This window comes from Trachemys scripta, chromosome 2, assembly GCF_013100865.1.
Source record: "Trachemys scripta elegans isolate TJP31775 chromosome 2, CAS_Tse_1.0, whole genome shotgun sequence".
Classification (NCBI taxonomy): Eukaryota; Metazoa; Chordata; order Testudines; family Emydidae; genus Trachemys; species Trachemys scripta.
The window spans coordinates 213,946,641-213,964,911 of NC_048299.1; the positions used below are offsets into that span (position 1 = coordinate 213,946,641).

The 18,271-nt window shown below is 40.7% G+C and overlaps 1 protein-coding gene across 4 annotated transcripts in view; it reads right to left on the reverse strand.

Moving 5' to 3' along the window:
- Positions 1 to 328: 328 nt before the first annotated feature.
- The window catches only part of PCMTD1 (protein-L-isoaspartate (D-aspartate) O-methyltransferase domain containing 1), an 87,837-nt gene continuing 69,894 nt past the window's right edge, over positions 329 to 18,271 (reverse strand). For 3 of the 4 annotated variants that reach the window (XM_034762907.1, XM_034762909.1, XM_034762908.1), the window contains exons 4-6: positions 16,406 to 16,577; positions 14,467 to 14,590; positions 7,245 to 8,512 (exon numbers count right to left, since the gene is read on the reverse strand). In XM_034762907.1, coding sequence (XP_034618798.1) covers positions 7,950 to 8,512; positions 14,467 to 14,590; positions 16,406 to 16,577 — 859 coding nt within the window. In that variant the 3' untranslated portion in view covers positions 7,245 to 7,949. Of the gene's footprint in view, positions 2,479 to 7,244; positions 8,513 to 14,466; positions 14,591 to 16,405; positions 16,578 to 18,271 lie in introns of those variants that run through there. The other variant, XM_034762910.1, reaches the window with a different exon arrangement.

Sequence of the window (18,271 nt, forward strand, 5' to 3'; positions counted from 1 at the left end):
TGCAGAAAGTCATTCTTCAAAAGCATCCTGTATAAAGTTCTCAAAGAAAATATGTAAATTATATTTAGTAACTTCAAACTCTTGAACATATGGATGCTGATTCTGGAAATGGGAGAACACAAAATTCCCAGGCTACCTGGAAAGTATAACATCTTGAATTTCAGATTATTTAAAGTTTAATTCCATCTAAAAACAAAATATTTAATTAAAGATTATATTCAATGGTTCCAATAGCTAAGCCATCACAATTACTCCATTTGTATCATTTTATAGGAAAACATCTAAACTATCTCTTACCTGTGAAAATAATGTCAGGAAATAAAGGCAGTTTTTTTTTTATTTTATTTATTCATGCTGTGAATATGCTGTGGAAAAAACTCCACATGCTGGTACAATAGGCCTTTCATCAAGTTGCCTTTTCAATATTACTAAGACACACTTTTTAAAATGGTAAATGAAGCATGAAATGCACAATCAAAAATCAGTGTCCAATCTGTAGCAGGACTAAATATTATCTCACTGTTAAAGTCTGAAACAATGTTTAATTTTTAAGTGACTATTGGAAAATGGGATTATACACTGGATGTGTAATATCTGGCTATGAAAATAATAATTGCAATGGTGATGATTTTATCTTATGGTTAAATGGTTGATGGATTTAATAATGAATATTACCACAACAGTAAATATATTGCACAGAAATTTTCTCTAAGAGGAATGTTTTCCAGTAGGTCCAACAGACAGAGGTTTCCAATAGAAGTGGCTTTTACTGAATATCATGCCTCCTTCTTAAACTGCATTCTCCCTCATGGCTATGCTACAATACACTCAAAATATTAAGTGGGCAAAAATGCACAAAGCACTCCATCAGGCCAAGAAGAAAACTGCAAGCAACTTCACCAAATGGGAAGGAAAAGGTGGAGGGGAAATATTCAAATGAGCACTCTATGGGTCCCGAAGTTTAAACTGCTACTCTCAATTTCCAACAGATAGATATAAAAGATTGTGAATATTTATGAGCTAAAAAGAGCTGTGTTCAGAAACAAATATAGGGCCAGCACAACCCTGCCTTCTCAGAGAAATATTTAGATGAAATACAAAATCCACTTACTAAAGTGCATCTGCTGAACAAATTCTACTATCACAGCTATCCAAGTAAGCAATACAAGCTAAACTTTATTCATATTCTATTCTATTAAAGTAGTAAATATAAATCATTTAATTCTAAATTACAATCTTTTTATTACCAAATATTGTGTGTCTATACTGTGAATTTTAGAAAGAAACTAAATAAGTTGTCTTAAAACCCTTGAGAATGAGAAAATGTCTTTATTTATAAATACTGAAAATGTAGTATGGAGTTAAGCAAATAGGGATTTAGTAAGCATCTTTTTCGCTTTATATTCAACATGATGTTCCCTTAAGGCTCCGAGAGAAATGGTCACTTTTCTCAAGATCTTTTGGCAAAAGATATAAATGCAAAAGTAACAGGGTCACCTGACATTTCAGAACTTGAATTTTTGTATTTCATTAAAGCCAGCTCATTTAATGTCTGTATACAGTTATTGCACTTATGTATTTCTTGGAATACATTTATATCAACACAGTAATAAGGACTGCAACAAAGTCATGGTAAAATAAATGTTTTTAAAGGGTACAATTTCAATATTACATGAGAAATGCCTGTGTGCATGTTTAAAACCTCACGCAGACAACTGTTATTCAAGTCAGAATGCATTTGTTCAACAGCTATTTAGCACATATAAAATTTCACTTACCCTTCTATCAATACAAATCTGTTAAAGATCAAAAAAGATTTACCATGCCAAGTCTTGATTAATGCTGCATACTGCTTTGGAATATCTTTCTATCAGAGTTAAAACTGTATTTCTCAAAATTTAAAGAAAAATAGATTTTTAAAAAGGGATTCTCTACTACCGAATACAAGTCTTTGTAGCAAAGTTAAGACAGAGAAGTTACAATTTATCACTGTATTTCAGTCTTGTTGAAAGACTAATGATATTTGTCCATCTATTTCTTAATAAATGCTACATTTTCAAGAATAAAGGAGCTATCAGTAGGCATTATTGTTTCTACTTAAAACGAGTTACTTTTCTCTGTAGTATGTCAAGTATGCTTTTAAAGATTCGGGTAGCGGTAGACTCATAATTTTTTCTCGCAATAAATTTCGAGGAGGTTCCTCTGGCTTCAAGGCTTCATTGTGATCTTTATCATCATCATCTTTGTTGTCTTCTTCCATCCTTTCATCCTCTTCACTGTCTAGAGGCTGAGGAATAAGCTGATTGCCTACAAACACATAGGTGTTAATCCTGCGTCTACGGCACCTCCTGCGTTTTCGTTTTGGTGGGGGCTTCTGAGGGATACCCTTGGCTTGCATCTCATCATTTATGAAATTTCTAAGAGTGCGTCTAATGTAGATCCGAGCTAAGTCCTGTAGATTCCTAACAGCACATGGGGCTAAGAGGAAAAAGAAAAATTATGCATGCCATATCAGTGAAATTGTTATTTTCTAAAAGTAAGAAACTGCTACAGAAAGATAAAGTATGATACTGAACAGCAATTTGAAGACTTTCTACGATATGCAAATATAAAAGGCAAAGTATGGCAACCTTTGACAAACCATGTAGCAGATCAGTAACATTATGTGAGCTGAATTTACTTATGGTTTTTGAAGGGTGGAGTGTAACTGGGAGGGTGCATCTCAGCTGATGTGCTCTTCAGACTTGCCAAGTAGAAGTTCACTGAATCACGCACACCCAAGGGGAGGAAATATAAGCCCATTCCTCCTGGTTGGGGTGCCACTACATGGCCAGAGCAACGGCTCCCTCTCCTGGGATTAGAGTAGGACCAGGTTTCTGATCTGCTGTCTGCATTGCACTAGTTGCCTTTTTAGGGCAGGGAAGGAATTCTTCCATCGCTGCCAGACTGGTTTGGATAGGTGTTTTTTTTCCCTCCCACTTTTCCCACAGCTCCCCAGTGACCCAGGAGTTATGGGAAGGAGCTCCTGATGTCTTTTCCCTGTATCAGACAACCTCTTTTCCCTCAATCCTTGTACAAGGGGAGGGAAGTGAGTCCCAGCAATAGCTCTGGGACCAGCTTTGTGGGTTGGGGTGGTATGGGGGAAGAAAAGAAAAGCCTGATGGCAACCCCTTCTGCCTCCCCACCCCCTCCGGGCAGAACACATTATGAAAGAAAGTATGATCTACTTGGACAAATTATTGCTGGATAGTTCCAGACTGAGTTAAAGAAAGTTGAAGCTGAGTGAAACAATATCCCTTGTGTCCTCGTCTTTCTTCATGCACGTCTGGGACAATACAACAGAAATAGACCAGTTTCAGGTATGGAAAAATGATATGGGGAAGAGGCCAAATTGGTTAAAAAAAATTATATATGCTCCCACTACTGGATTTAAAAAAAATAATCTAACAGTCAGATACATTTCAGAGAAAGCTGCTTCCTCCAATATTTACAGATGCATATGGAGGCTTCAATTGTGTGCTAAAAAATGGAATGGAGAAGAGTAATATTTATGATGTTCTGCCTCTAAAACACTGATTCTAGTACTGGCAAAAAGGATTTTAGTCAAATTTCTGGAAATTTCAATGGCAAATCTAAAAAACCCAACATGTTGATTTAAAAGAACAAAACCTCTAAAGATACGTTTGTTAAATCACAAGCTTACTGAGTCCTGGTCTCAGGCCATGCTTCACTTATAGCTTTGTAAATGATAAAAGATTTGGAGGTTAAAGAAGATGAACTAGTAGACATTCCTACCACAAATGGGACTGAAAGTTTAAAGAGCCCTTCATAAATCACAGGAGAAATTAAACTATTTGATACAATGCTGAAATAAAAGTCTGAAAGTAAAGGTCCCAAGAGAAGCATACGAGCCAATGAGCTCTCAGCCTTCCTTCTTCATAAAACTAATAGGATGAAACAACACCTAAAATCAAAATCCTCTCATCCCAAATACACATAAAATCAGCCATTTTATTATTTCTACTACTACATATACAGATGATAATATTCCCTTAGGTTTCCTAAAGGAAATAAAAATATTTGTAAGGTCTTGAGGACTTAAAGAAAGTTCCTTCAATCACATCAGGAATCATTTATCTCAATTATCTCCTAAGAATGGTAAAGTAAAGCTTTACATATGGGCATGTGTGTTAGTGAGATCAATACATTATCCCTCATGATTCCATGCCAAAAAAATCTCTTAGCTCCAACTACATTAATACAGGAGGGGAAGCCTCCAAGTTTTACAGTGCTTACAGACTCATTTTGCTATACTAAATGTAGATTATGAACTCCTCACAAAGATTGTGTTTAAAGGCCTGGAACACTGATTGTGCACTTCAATTTAGTTTATAACAGGTCAACATAGCTCAGTTAATACCAAGCACCTAAACACATTTTGACATTTAAAAATTCAGCTCTAGATAAGAGAATAAGACCCTAGATAAGCTTTTGATGCTGAGAAAGTTTTTGGTTGGCTCAAATGGAAACTTGTTTTTTAAATTTAAATAGTAGCAATAATGGGCTTTGAAGTTGTATAAGAAAAAAAAGAGACACCTTCCATAATCATTTTCACTTAAAGATATTTATTCTACAGACAGGAACAAGACATTTTCAAAAGGAGGAGGTTATTTACCTTTTAATTGGAGGTTCTTCAAGATGCGTGGTCCCTATAAATATTCCAAACGTGGGTGTGTGTTTGAGCCATGTGCTGGAAGGTTTTTGTAGTAGTGTCTGTTGACCTGCACGTGCATCCCTCGTGCTCACAGGCAAGGGTCGTGAGGGTTGATGCTTCTCCAGTGTCACTCTTACCGCTGAGTAGTCCAGCCCTCAGCAGAGGGCATGGCGGGCGGATATTGGAATACAAATAGGGACCACACATCTCAAAGAACCTGCAGTTACAGGTAAGTAACCTCCTCTTCTTCTTCGAGTGATGGTCCCTGGATGTATTCCAAATATGGGTGAGTAGAGAGCAGTGATCAGCATGGAGGTGGGTGTGAGGATGTGAGAGGAAGTATAGTTTGTAGTATAGCATGGCCTACAGCACTGTCTGCAGCTGCTGCTTGGCTTATGGCATAGTGGGACGTGAACATGTGGATGGAGCACCATGTTGCTTCATGACGGATGTCTTGCCACGAGATGTCCACTTGCATAGAGTATGCTGTGACTCCATCAGGCGCCGGTACATTGGATAACGTGTAGCATTCATGGATGCACCTGGAGATTTGGATGCAATTGGAGATTTGTTTGGGAGGAAAGGGCTTGGCCCTTGGATCAGTCAGCAATGGCTACAAATAGTTTCGATGAAGAACGAAAAGCACAGGTCTAGAAGAATGTAGAATGAAGTGCACAGCAGATGTCGAGGGAGGGTAGGACTCTGTCCACGTGGGAGGCATGCAGCTTGGGGTAGAACACAGGCAGGTGGATGCACTGATTTAGGTGGAACTCCGACACTACTTTTGGGAGGAATTTAGGGTATAGTCATAAGGAATACTGTGGAACACTGTAAGCAGGGTGGGTCAGGCATCATGACCGCCAGTTCACTGACCCATCTAGCTGAGGTAATGGCAACTAAAAACATCACCTTCATAGAGAGATGGCAGAGGGAGTGTGTTGCTAGTGGCTGAAGGGGGGCTTCATGAGGGTGAAGAGAATGAGATTAAGGGGGCTTGAGTACTGGTGAGAAGGTATTGAGGAGACCTGTCATGAAATGAATGGTGGTAGTGTGTGTAACACTGAAGCGCTGTCCATGGGGGGAGAAAGGCACTGAATGCTGCTAGGTGGACCCTTATAGAGCTGAGGGACAGGCCTGACATTGAGTTCAAGAAGGTAGTGGAGGACAATAAATAGGGATATCACACTCAGTGGGTGGTGATGGCGGTGAGCCCATGAGATGAAGCATTTCCATTTAGCTTGGTAACAGGCCCTAGTGGATGCCCTCCTGCTCTGGTTAGGGATTTGTCATACCAGTTTGGAGCATGCTTTGTCTACTCTTAGCCCCATCCAAAAACCAGGCTGTGAGGAGAAGCGGGCCTGGATTGGGATGCTGACCCTGGCCCAATCTTGTATGAGGAGATCCAAAAGCGTTCAGAGATGGAGTGGTGTGGAGGTGCAGAGTACGAGGAGGTGCGTGAATCAAAACTGATGGGGCCAGAACAGGGCTATAAGTATTATGGTAGCTCAGCAAATCTTGCGTAGCATTTGTGGGAGGGGGTTAGGAGGAAGGCATAACGGAAGTTGCCCATCCGGGGGAGAAGAGCACTGCTCTATGAGTCCTCCTGTGACACATGGCTAGAAAGGGTTAAACATCCTGCAAAATAAATAACCCTCAAAAGACATGAGGGGAGATGTTTGTGTATTTACATATGTATGAGTAGAGTCGACAATGTAATCAACAGTCCCTGTCTATGCTGTATTCTGATAATTCAGAGGTCAAAAGAACACCCTATCATTTAAATGAATTGTAAACACGGGATATTTTTCTCTTTGAAATGTACTGTGAATGGTGGAGGAACAAGCAAATGGCCTTATGTTAGCTATAAGAATTAAGTACTGGTGATGGACCTCCTTCAAAGTCATCCTAATTACCTTTTGTTCCCTGAGGAATTCCAACTTATCAAAAGACATGAAATTGTATAAAAGATCCTTGGGATCAGATTCTGTCATCTCAGATCTGCTTAGGCTTCATCAGGAGACGTTTGAGTTGCAAGACTGAAGTCCCAGTTATGCTGGTACGCCCTGAATTTGAGATTCGGACCTTGGAATATAACCTATGAACTATTTCTGAAAGAACTCTGCAACTACAAAGCTCACCATCTCTGCTATGAATCTGAACCTCAATGAATCAAACTCATGTCTGTATGTATATTGATCTTTTAACCATACTCTCTCTTGTTTTTTAATAAAGCTTAGTTTAGTTAATAAGAATTGGCTGTAGCGTGTATTTGGATAAGATCTGAAACATTCATTAACCTGGGAGGTAATGTGTCCAATCCTTTGGGATTGGTAGTACCTTTTCTTTTATAGGACGAAATAAGATTTACAGAAATTTTCATTATATGTGATGCAGGTACCTGGATGGAGGCCTGAGGCTGGATCACTAATAAGGGAACTGTGTTGTTTGGACTTCTGAGTAACCAGTAAAGTAATAAAGAAGCTGTTTTATGTTGGCTTGGTGAATCTAAGTATTGGAATATCCACCAGCTTTATGGGGTTTGTCTTCCCCATTCTTTGCAGTTCACCCTAATTGAGTGACCATAGCTGGCTCCCCACTAGGACCCCGGTCACACCTCCCTTATGGCTCCCCCTGGAATAATAAAGGGGCACTTTGTGGTTCTCATGAGTGGGGATCCCCATTTGTGGGGAAAGTATCAGAGTGTGGCATTGTGCAATTCCCACTCGTGGCTGACACAGAGAATTCTGCTGAGGGCATCAGCCAGGGAATTTTGGGTGCCTGGGAGATACATGGTGTGGAATATCACATGGTGTTTGATGCACCAGTTCCAAAGGTGGATGGACTGGGAGCAGAGAGAGGTAGACTTGGCGCTGCCCTGCTTGTTGATGTACACGACCGCTGTGACGTTCTCAGAGAGCAATTGAACATGGCGGGAACGGATGAGAGGAAGAAATGCCTGGCATGCAAAACAGACTTCCATCAGTTCTAGCACGTTTATTTGCATCCTGGCCCCTTTGTGGTGTCTAGATGCCCTGGGCTATGTGATGGTCTAGGTGGGCTCCCCAATCCGTGAAGGAGGAATCTGTTTTAAATCATGGCCTGTGGGGTGGGAAGGGTGAAGGGGGTACCGACTATGACCTTGGAAGGGTCGGTCCACCCTATGAGGGAGACCAGAACTGTCTGGTGGGGGGACAATGAGTTTGGCCTCCAAGCAGTCCTTTTTGCTCCTCTTCATCTACAGACCAAACGTTTGGAAGCAATGCACATGTAGACGTGGTTGCAGGGTCACACAGAGGTACAGGCTGCCATATGTCCAAGGAGGAAGAGACAACAGTGGACCATGGTGCATGGGTTGTGGCGTACGTCTGCAATTATGGCCATCAGCATTGCAAAGCAGTCTGCCAGAGGAAAGCTCATACCACGATGGAGTGAAGTCGCGTCCCCTTACACGGAAATAGAGAAATTTCTGGTGGGTTGGGTGAATGTCAATGTGGAAGTAGGCATCCTCCATGTCGAGAGCCACGAACCAGGCCCCATAGCAGAGACAGGGGATAATGGATACCAATGTCCCATACAGAATTTGGATTTTCTGATAAAGGTGTTCAGTAGTTGAAGGTTGAGAATGGGGCGGCACCCTCTGCCCTTCTTCGGTATGAGGAACTTTGAGAAATAGAAGCCTCTTCCCATGTAGGAAGGTGGTACCCACTCTATGGTTCCCTTCACGAGAAGGGTGTCTGCTTCTTGTTGGAGAATGCATTGATGTGAAGGTTCCCCTGGGTGGTCCGGGGGAGGAGGGGGCTGATGCAGGGTTAAAAGAAAAGAGAAATTCTACAACAACGAACAATATAAGCAACTATATACAAATGGACAAAAGTCTCTCTCTTAAACTAAGAGTGTGAAAGAACTAGGGTTCTGACTCAGGCCACATGGTGGTAATAGGGAACTGGATAGGCGTCGATCTGCACAACCTATTATACCCTCAGCTACGAGCATTAGGAGACGCATGACGCATGTGCAGGTCAACGAATACTGCTAAGAAAATCTTCCAGCTCCAGCACATGGAGTGCATTTGCACCCACATTTGGAATATACATATAGGGACCATAAAGAACAACTTTTAGTTGTCTAGTACAGAGATTAACATTAAGTAGTTCCACAGTTAAGCTTGCACCAGGACTCTCCTTTTAGTGCAACCTTTGCAGTCTTCTAGTTCTGTTCTGCCTTTAGAATGATTTGATTGGCTCACAGAAGGGCTGCAGTAACTGTCAGTACAACACATGACATGCCCCTCCATATTTGTATTAAGTATGTTCTATATTGGTTCTAATAAGCAAGGCTTGGACTCCTACTTAGGCTTGTTTTATTCTGGCTGTGACAGCTAGAATGTAAGAACGACCATTCTGGGTCAGACCAATGGTCCATCTAGCCCAATATTCTGTCTTCTAGCAGTGGCCAATGCCACGTGCTTCAGAGGGAATTAACAGAACAGGTAATCATCAAGTGATCCATCCCATCGCCATTCCCAGCTTATGACAAACAGAGGCTAAGGACACTTCAGAGCATGGTAATAGCCATTGACGGACCTATCCTCCATGAACTTATCTAGTTCTTTTTTGAACCCTGTCATAGTCTTGGCCTTCACAACATCCTTTGGCAAAGAGTTCCACGGGTTGACTGTACATTGTGTGAAGAAATACTTCCTTTTGCTTGTTTTAAACCTGCTACCTATTAATTTCATTTGGTGACTGCTAATTCTTGTGTTATGAGAAAGCATAAATAATGCTTCCTTATTTACTTTCTCCACACCAGTCATGATTTTATAGACCTCTATCATATCCCCTTTTAGTCGTATCTCTTCCAAGCTGAAAAGTCCCAGTCTTATTAATCTCTCCTCAGTGGAAGCTGTTCCATACCCCTAATCATTTTTGTAGCCCTTCTCTGTACCTTTTCCAATTCCAATATATCTTTTTTGAGATGGGGCAACTGCATCTATATGCAAAAAGAACAGGAGTACTTGTGGCACCTTAGAGACTAACAAATTTATTAGAGCATAAGCTTTCGTGGACTACAGCCCACTTCTTCGGATGCATGCATCCGAAGAAGTGGGCTGTAGTNAAAGATGAGCAAATCAGGCAATGGCAATACTGGCTCCAGACCAAGATATTTATGTACTGGTTTGTTGCAATTGCAGGATGGAAACAAAACAAGAATTGCACAAAGTAGTCATGTACGAGACCAAAACAGCCGGAGCTGAGCCAAGAATTGTAGCTTAGGAGCTGTAGGCCAATGTCTGACAAATCACAGACACCATCTTCCATTGAAATAAGCAAAAAGAACAGGAGTACTTGTGGCACCTTAGAGACTAACAAATTTATTAGAGCATAAGCTTTCGTGGACTACAGCCCACTTCTTCGGATGCATGCATCCGAAGTGGGCTGTAGTCCACGAAAGCTTATGCTCTAATAAATTTGTTAGTCTCTAAGGTGCCACAAGTACTCCTGTTCTTTTTGCGAATACAGACTAACACGGCTGCTACTCTGATACCTGCATCTATATGCAGTATTCAAGAGATGGGCGTACCATGGATTTATATAGAGGCAACATGATATTTTTGGTCTTATTATCTATCCTTTTCCTAATGATTCCCAATATTCTGTTAGCTTTTTTGACTGTCGCTGAACATTGAGTGGATGTTTTCAGAGAACTATCCACAATGATTCCAAGATCTCTTTCTTGAGTGGTAACAGCTAATTTAGACCCCATCATTTTATATGTATAGTTGGGATTAGGTTTTCCAATGTGCATTACTTTACATCTATCAACACTGAATTTCATCTATTTTGTTGCCCAGTCACCCAGTTTTGTGAGATCCCTTTTTAACTCTTCGCAGTCTGCTTTGGACTTAACTATTTTGAGTAGTTTGTATCATCTTCAAATTTTTCCACCTCACTGTTTACCCCTTTTCCCAGATCATTTAGGAATATGTTGAACAATACTGGTCCCAGTACAGACTCCTGTGGGGGACACCGCTATTTACCTCTCTCCATTCTGAAAATTGATAATTTATTCTTACCCCTTTGTTTTCTATCTTTTAACCAGTTACTGATCTATGAGAGAATCTACCCTCTTAGCTCATGATAGCTTATTTTGCTTAAGAGCTTTTGGTGAGGGACCTTGTCAAAGGCTTTCTGAAAATCTAAGTACACTATATCCACTGGATCCCCCTTGTCCACATGCTTGTTGACCCCCTCAAATAATTCTAGTAGATTGGTGAGGCATGATTTCCCCTTACAAAAACCATGTTGACTCTTCCCCAACAAATTGTGTTCACCTATGTGTCTAATAACTCTGTTCTTTACTATACAGTAACTCCTCAATTAAAGTCATCTCGGTTAATGTTGTTTTGTTGTTACATTGCTGATCAATTAGGGAACATGCTTGTTTAAAGTTGTGCAATGCTCCCTTATAATGGCATTTGGCAGCTGACTGCTTTGTCCACTGCTTGCAGGAATCTCCGGAAGAGCAGCCTCTCCTTGTGGGGATTAGAACCGGGGAGGCCGGCAGCCCCACCCTCCCATCAGCTCCCCTAAATTCCCTGTAAGGTATGTGGTTCAGCAGCTGCCCAGCATCAGTTCAACTGTCCCTCCTCTCATTGCTGTTCTGCTCCTGACCTGTCCTCTACCTTAGAGCTGCTCCTGGAGGCTTCCTGCTTACTGGGGGAGGGGGAGAAAGGGGTGCTGATATCAGGATGTTCCCCTGCTCCTGCCCTCCACCCCCCACTCTGTGCCCCCTCTCCACAAAGCGGAGGAGGGGACAGGGCTCCGGGACAGAATGGAGGGAGCTTGATCGAAGCTGTTGCTTCCTGTCTGATCTGCTTAAAAGGGCAATGTACTTGAAGTTGGGTCAGCGTACTTAAAGGGGCAATATCTCTCTCTCTCACTAATGCATGCGCCCCCCAGAACTTTTGAAAGTCAGCAGCTGTGCAACTGTGCATGTACTGAGTGGTGTGCTCCAGCTGGATAGCATGGGCTCATCATCATGTTCAGTTTTTGCAGGGAAGTGTTTGCAGCAACTGCCCTGCATCTGTTGGGTTTCCTCCCTCCTGCCTCAATCTATGCTGCCTTGTAGAGTGTGAAACTATATTAACCCTTGAGGGTTCAGCCGAGTGCTAGTTCATCATTTAGCAGCAAGGCATTCCCTGGGAAATGTTCCATCCTCTTACTCAAGGCCCTCAACCAAGCTTTACAATCATTCATTGCTGTGTACAATATTAAACTGTTTGTTTAAAATTGTTTAAAACTTATACTATATTTGTATATAATGTCTTTTGTCTGATGAAAACAATTTCCCTGGAAGCTACCCCTCCCCCCCATTTACATTAATTTTTATGTAGAAATTGGATTCGCTTAACACTGTTTCATATAAAGTTGCATTTTTCAGGAACATGACTACAATGTTAAGTGAGAAGTTACTGTAGTTTCAACTAATTTGCTTGGTACTGAAGTTAGGCTTAGCGGCATGTAATTTCCAGGATCGCCTCTAGAGCCTTTTTAAAATATTGGTGTCACATTAGCTATCTTGTCATCTGGTACAGAAGCTGATCTAAATGACAGGTTACTTACCACTGTTAATAATGCTGCCATTTCACATTTGAGTTCCTTCCTACACTGCCTCCTTTCAAAATACTGTATCTGGAACACAAGAAGTAGGTTTTCCCCCTGCCTATACCTCTGTGCAGGAAAGAGGATTTGAAAAAAAAAAATGAATTTATATCATGAGAACTGAAGCAAGGTAGCAGAGAGAGCCTGAAAAGTGTTTTTCACCATCAAGGGAATATGACTGAATTGGATTGAGAACCCTGGTCAGAGGATAGTATAAAGTGTATAAAAATGGCTGAAGAGAGAAGAGCAACTGGGCACTTTTGAAAATCCCACCAGACACCACATCTAAATACCTTTAAAAAAAATTGATCCAAAGTGTTGGAATGAGAAAGAAAATCCCAATCACCATTTGTTAAGCATCTCCATGTCCCTGAAATGTTCTGGCCCCCTTCCCAAGACACAGACTATAGAGAGGCACAGAGGCTAACCATCAGCCACTAGGCATATGGTGCTTCTGGCCATCCCATTCCACTCTGGGGGAGAAGAGGGATTTATACAATGTTTCACTGCTCTTTGGAATGCAAAACAAGGGGCATACATTCACCATCCTCTGCAGCATCAAGTATTAACTGTATATGTTTTATTTGTGCTTAGTCAAAGTGGACTTGGTGGACTGTGAGGGGAGATGTATTCTTGCCTCAGTATTCTTGCCAGCAAGTTAAAGAAGTATGGGCTGGATGAATGGACTATAAAGTCCACAGAAAGCTGGCTAGATCATTGGGCTCAAAGGGTAGTGATCAATGGCTTCATGTCTAGTTGGCAGCCGGTATCAACTGGAGTGCCCCAAGGGTCGGTCTTGGGACTGGTTTTGTTCAATATCTTCATTAATGATCTGGAGGATGGCGTGGATTGCACCCTCAGCAAGTTTGCAGAGGACACTAACTTGGGAGGAGTGGTAGATACGCTGGTGGGTAGGGACAGGATACAGAGGAACCTAGACAAATTAAAGGATTGGGCCAAAAGAAATTTGATAAGGTTCAACAAAGATAAGTGCAGAGTCCTGCACTTAGGACAAAAGAATCCCATACACTGCTATAGACTAGGGCCCGAGTGACTAGGCAGCAGTTCTGCAGAAAAGGACCTAGCGGTTACAGTGGATGAGAAGCTGGATAGAAGTCAACAGTGTGCCCTTGTTGCCAAGAAAGCTAACAGCATTTTAGGCTGTATAAGTAGGAGCACCGCCAGCAGATCAAGGAACGTGATCATTCCCCTCTATTTGGCATTGGTGAGGCCTCATCTGGAGTACTGTGTCCAGTTTTGGGCCCCACAGTACAAGAAGGATGTGGAAAAATTGGAAAGAGTCCAGCAGAGGGCAATAAAAATGATTAGGGAGCTGAAACACATGAGTTATGAGGAGAGGCTGAGGGAACTGGGATTATTTAGTCTGCAGAAGAGAAGAATGAGGGGGGATTTGATAGCTGCTTTCCACTACCTGAAAGGGGGTTCCAAAGAGGATGGATCTAGACTGTTCTCAGTGGTACCAGATGACAGAACAAGGAGTAATGGTCTCAAGTTGCAGTGGGGGAGGTTTAGGTTGGATATTAGGAAAAACTTTTTCACTAAGAGGGTGGTGAAGCACAGGAACGGGTTACCTAGGAAAGTGGTGGAATCTCCTTCCTTAGAGGTTTTTAGGTTTGTCAGGCTTGACAAAGCCCTGGTTGGGATGATTTAGTTGGGGATAGGTCCTGCTTTGAGCAGGGGTTGGACTAGATGACCTCCTGAGGTCCCTTCCAACCCTGATATTCTATGATTCTATGTCAACAGTAGGATTTTGGGAATGTCCACAAGAAAAAATGAGGGGGAGGGAGAGAAAGACCAGGAAACTCACTGTATTGTTTTAATTTAAAATATAAAAAAATAATACACTTAATTGGATACAGAGAGATTTGTGTCTTAGTGATGCTGAACACAAGTCAGAAATTTTATATATCAGAACCAGAGAGGGCTAGAGCTTTTCTGAACAATACGTTCCCATTCTAGTGCATTATGTCTGTATAACACAGCCTCCCCACTCTGTGGACAGGGATACCAGCTCAGGCACAATAAACTTAGATGTGCCAAAAAGGAAAAGCCACAACAGATGACACTTACGCAGTCCCACAGTATCACGTTTGCTGTTGTCATTCCTGTTGGGTTGTACTAGTGGAGCAAATGAAACAGCAAGGATGTTTTTACTTTCCCAAGTGTTCTGTCCAGTTCGCAGGATTTGTGTTAGCTGCATGAAAACAACAAAAATATAAGACAAGGTTCAGCAGTTAAGTAAATTATTTCATTTGCTTTCTTGTTTGTTTTTGTTACACCCACCATTCTTCAGTTTGAGGCAGTTTATAACATTGCCATTTTAATTTGCTTCAAATGTAATTCAGAGAAGCTGTTCTCTTGCCAAAACTGTGAATTTTATATACTTTATAAAATGATATTCAGCCATTTCCCATTTTGTTTTGTTCTGAAAAAAAAAAGGGCTTTGACATGTATTTATGTTTTATTAACAATGCCCTTTTGGTAACTTTTTTTTTTTTTTAAAGTTCAAATGTCCACATTATTTACATTTAATATTATTGTAAGCTAAGAAGGCAGAGCGACATTTAGAAAGATTTAGTACAGTTTCATCTGCATTTGCGTGATCATACTCTGAAAACCCTAAACTGCCGAGACACAACTTGTGTCTAACCACCACAGTAGTGGGCACATAACTACACATCTCTCTATAGGAGGTATTGTTAAAGATGCTTATTAGTGTCTGAAAAATAGGAGAAATGAACACACCTCTATTATTAAGTTAATCTAGTAGGGCTTTCTTTGTCACTGGTCCAGGGTGAAACCAGCAAGTCCAAGATCATGATAATTCTCACTTTCTCCTGCATTCATAAGTACTAGCAAAGTATACTTATATGAATCATTAATCTTCTATTTAATTAGATTAGAATTTTCCTTGGAAATATTTTAGTTTATCTATATAGAGAATAATGTTTACTAGTGAAAGTAACATGATATGCCTATCAATTTAGAAAGCACCCAATTATGCTACCTATATGATAGCGTATTTTAATGATACATGCTTTTAAACAATTTCAGTGCTGTTTGGAAGAAGTTATGTAGCAACTTTACGGCAACTCCTTTGGTGAGGACTGTTAACTATGAAGTAACTTGCAAATTAATCTTCAGCTCAAACATTTCAATAAAAATTTGGCTGTAAAAGGACAGTAACTTGAGCAAGTTACTTCATCTCTCTGCATCAGTGTCCCCCATCAGTAAACTGGAGATAAATAATGCTTACTTTTGCCAGTAAAGCTCTTTGAGATCTATGAATAAAAATGATATAGATGCTAAATATTTTATTATTAAATTACACTTCTGACTGAAAATATTTTCCCTATTATTGTGACACATAACACCTAAAATAACAATATCTGAAAGGGATCATTAAAAAATTCAATGTTGTTAGTCTGCCTACTTTGTGCATTTGACAGCACTTTGTGTATATAGTTAATGTCACTGCTTCCCCTACAGTCAACTAGATAAATCTGTGCTGAGTTTTCTTTCACACAATAGGGAAGGGAAAATTATTTTTTAAAGAAAAGAGGATAGGATTTTTTTTGTTTTATAATCAAGGACACCCCGGGGCAGGTATAGCACATTAGAGTACTTTTTGCGAAATCCTGGCCCCACTGAGGTCAATGGGAGTTTTGCTATGGACTTCAACTGGACAAGGATTTCACCTTTGTCCCAGCTTTTTTTTTTTTAGCTAATTAGATTTCAAGTTAATGGTGTCCTTGTAAATATGGACATTTGGGTGATATGGCAAGCTTGTTTGATTTAAAAACAAAACACTCAAACAGCCCCTACAATCACTTTAAAAGATTGTAAAAATCTTCACACTCACACTGTACTGCTGTAGTTGAGCAGACAAGGATTATTAATCAAAAAGCAAGTAAATCAAGTCTATAGTCTACATACGAGATAAGCATTTTTGTTAAACTGTGTGATTCTTATATCAAAACACAGCAAGGGAAAATTGTCAGTGAATCACCTGATCTTCTATCGGCATAACCAGAATACCTCCAACTTTCAATAAAATTTTCATGTAGTTCTCATGATCTTTCTGGACCCCAGCTCCACAATAAATCCGGTCATACTGATGACTATCCGATGCAATCTCCAGACAATTACCAACCACAAAGGCAGGTTCACAGAACTCAAATCTGGGGGGGACGGAGGGGAAGAAAGGGTAAACATTTCAGAATAGTAGTCTATTTTTTAAATACAAGCAAATTTAGCTAAATATAGTAAAACTTCGATTTCACATCTTTGCTCATTTGTAATTAACACATTTAAAGAGTGTCGGCATGCTGTAATTGTACTAGATACAGAAACAGAAGACACGACTGAAATATATCAATGTTTGTCTATGCATATCAGTTTACACTGCCAAAAAAGAATGGTGCATTATTTTCTAAATGCAATCATATATGCCTTAATGAACAATTAATGAAGTAGTAAAAAAACAAACACAAAAAGCCCTTTTAATTTACTGTCTTTATTCACATTTATAAAGTATCCATGTTATGCTCTGGGTTTGGACAAAAATTAAAACAGTTCAATAAGTCATTGGTCTCAAACTACTCCCCTTTCATCACCCCCTAAAACCAGCTCTCTCCCAACCAACTCCCTTCTCAAAAGGAAAAAAATATGGAAAGACGTGTTTTCCAATGTGTGCCCTAAAAGTCACCAACTCTGGTTCTAACAGACCAAATAGGAGAGGAGAAAGTGATTTCAAGAGTCAAAGACCCCTCATTAAGAATTCCATTCCATCAGCTTCTATTCAGTACGTTTTTTAAGCATGAGCCTAACTTTAAGCACATGAGCAGTTTCACTAAAGTTGGAACAGAAGAGGAGCAGCTCTGTAATAACTCAGGCCTAGTCTTCACTTACCGGCTGCTCCGGAGGCACGCCATCGATGTTCTGGGATCGATCCCGGAAGTGCTCACAATCGACGCCGGTACTCCAGCTCGCCGAGAGGAGTACGCGGCGTCGACGCGGGGAGACTTCCGGCCGCGTCTGGACCGCGGTAAGTCCGGAGTAAGGTACTTCGAATTCAGCTACGTTATTAACGTAGCTGAATTTGCGTACCTTAGTCCGAAGTCCGGACTAAGTGTAGACCAGCCCTCAGATACTGTATGAAACCTGGTAATTGGAACGTTTACTGTATGCACAAATTAGTTTATTTTAATCTGGGGGACTAGCAAGAAAAACAACAGGACATGAAACAATGACTCAAGATAAACCACCCCTCAGGAAATAAAGGGTTAAGAGACAAATCCCTGAACTATTAACTTTAGAAATTCTACCTCCTGTTCCAATCATCTTGCAGAACTGGGTTTGACAAGCAGGGGCAAAGCCTGAGAACTGACAAGAACAAAAACTGTGACTGGCCTAAAAAGGACTCACTCTTTCTCAAGATTTTAGGGAGTTCAGGGGAACCAGATTGACAGACATCTTCTGTGACTGAAGTTAGGCCTAACCTAGCTTACCAGCAGGGGAAGGTAGAGGTGAAGGTAAAACAGATATGCGTAGACTGTTTTAAAATCCTTACTCCCTAAATGCTTTGTTCCTACTGTTAAAACAAAATTCTTTAGTTTTAAGTAAGTTGTATGGTCACTACACACACCACTGGTCACAAACTCCAAAAGGGGAAATCACAGTTGCCAAATCCAGTTAAACCGCATGGGTGAGCATAGTTCATACATAGAGTACTGTAGCCCAGGACCTGGTCTAAGTGTGCGAGAATTGAGGAATTCCACCCCAGGAGAGGCCTGACGCCTTAGGGGAGCAGGAAGGGGATAGAGGTGCAGTAAGCTCTGCAGCTGGAACAGAAGCCATTGCAGCAGTATCACAA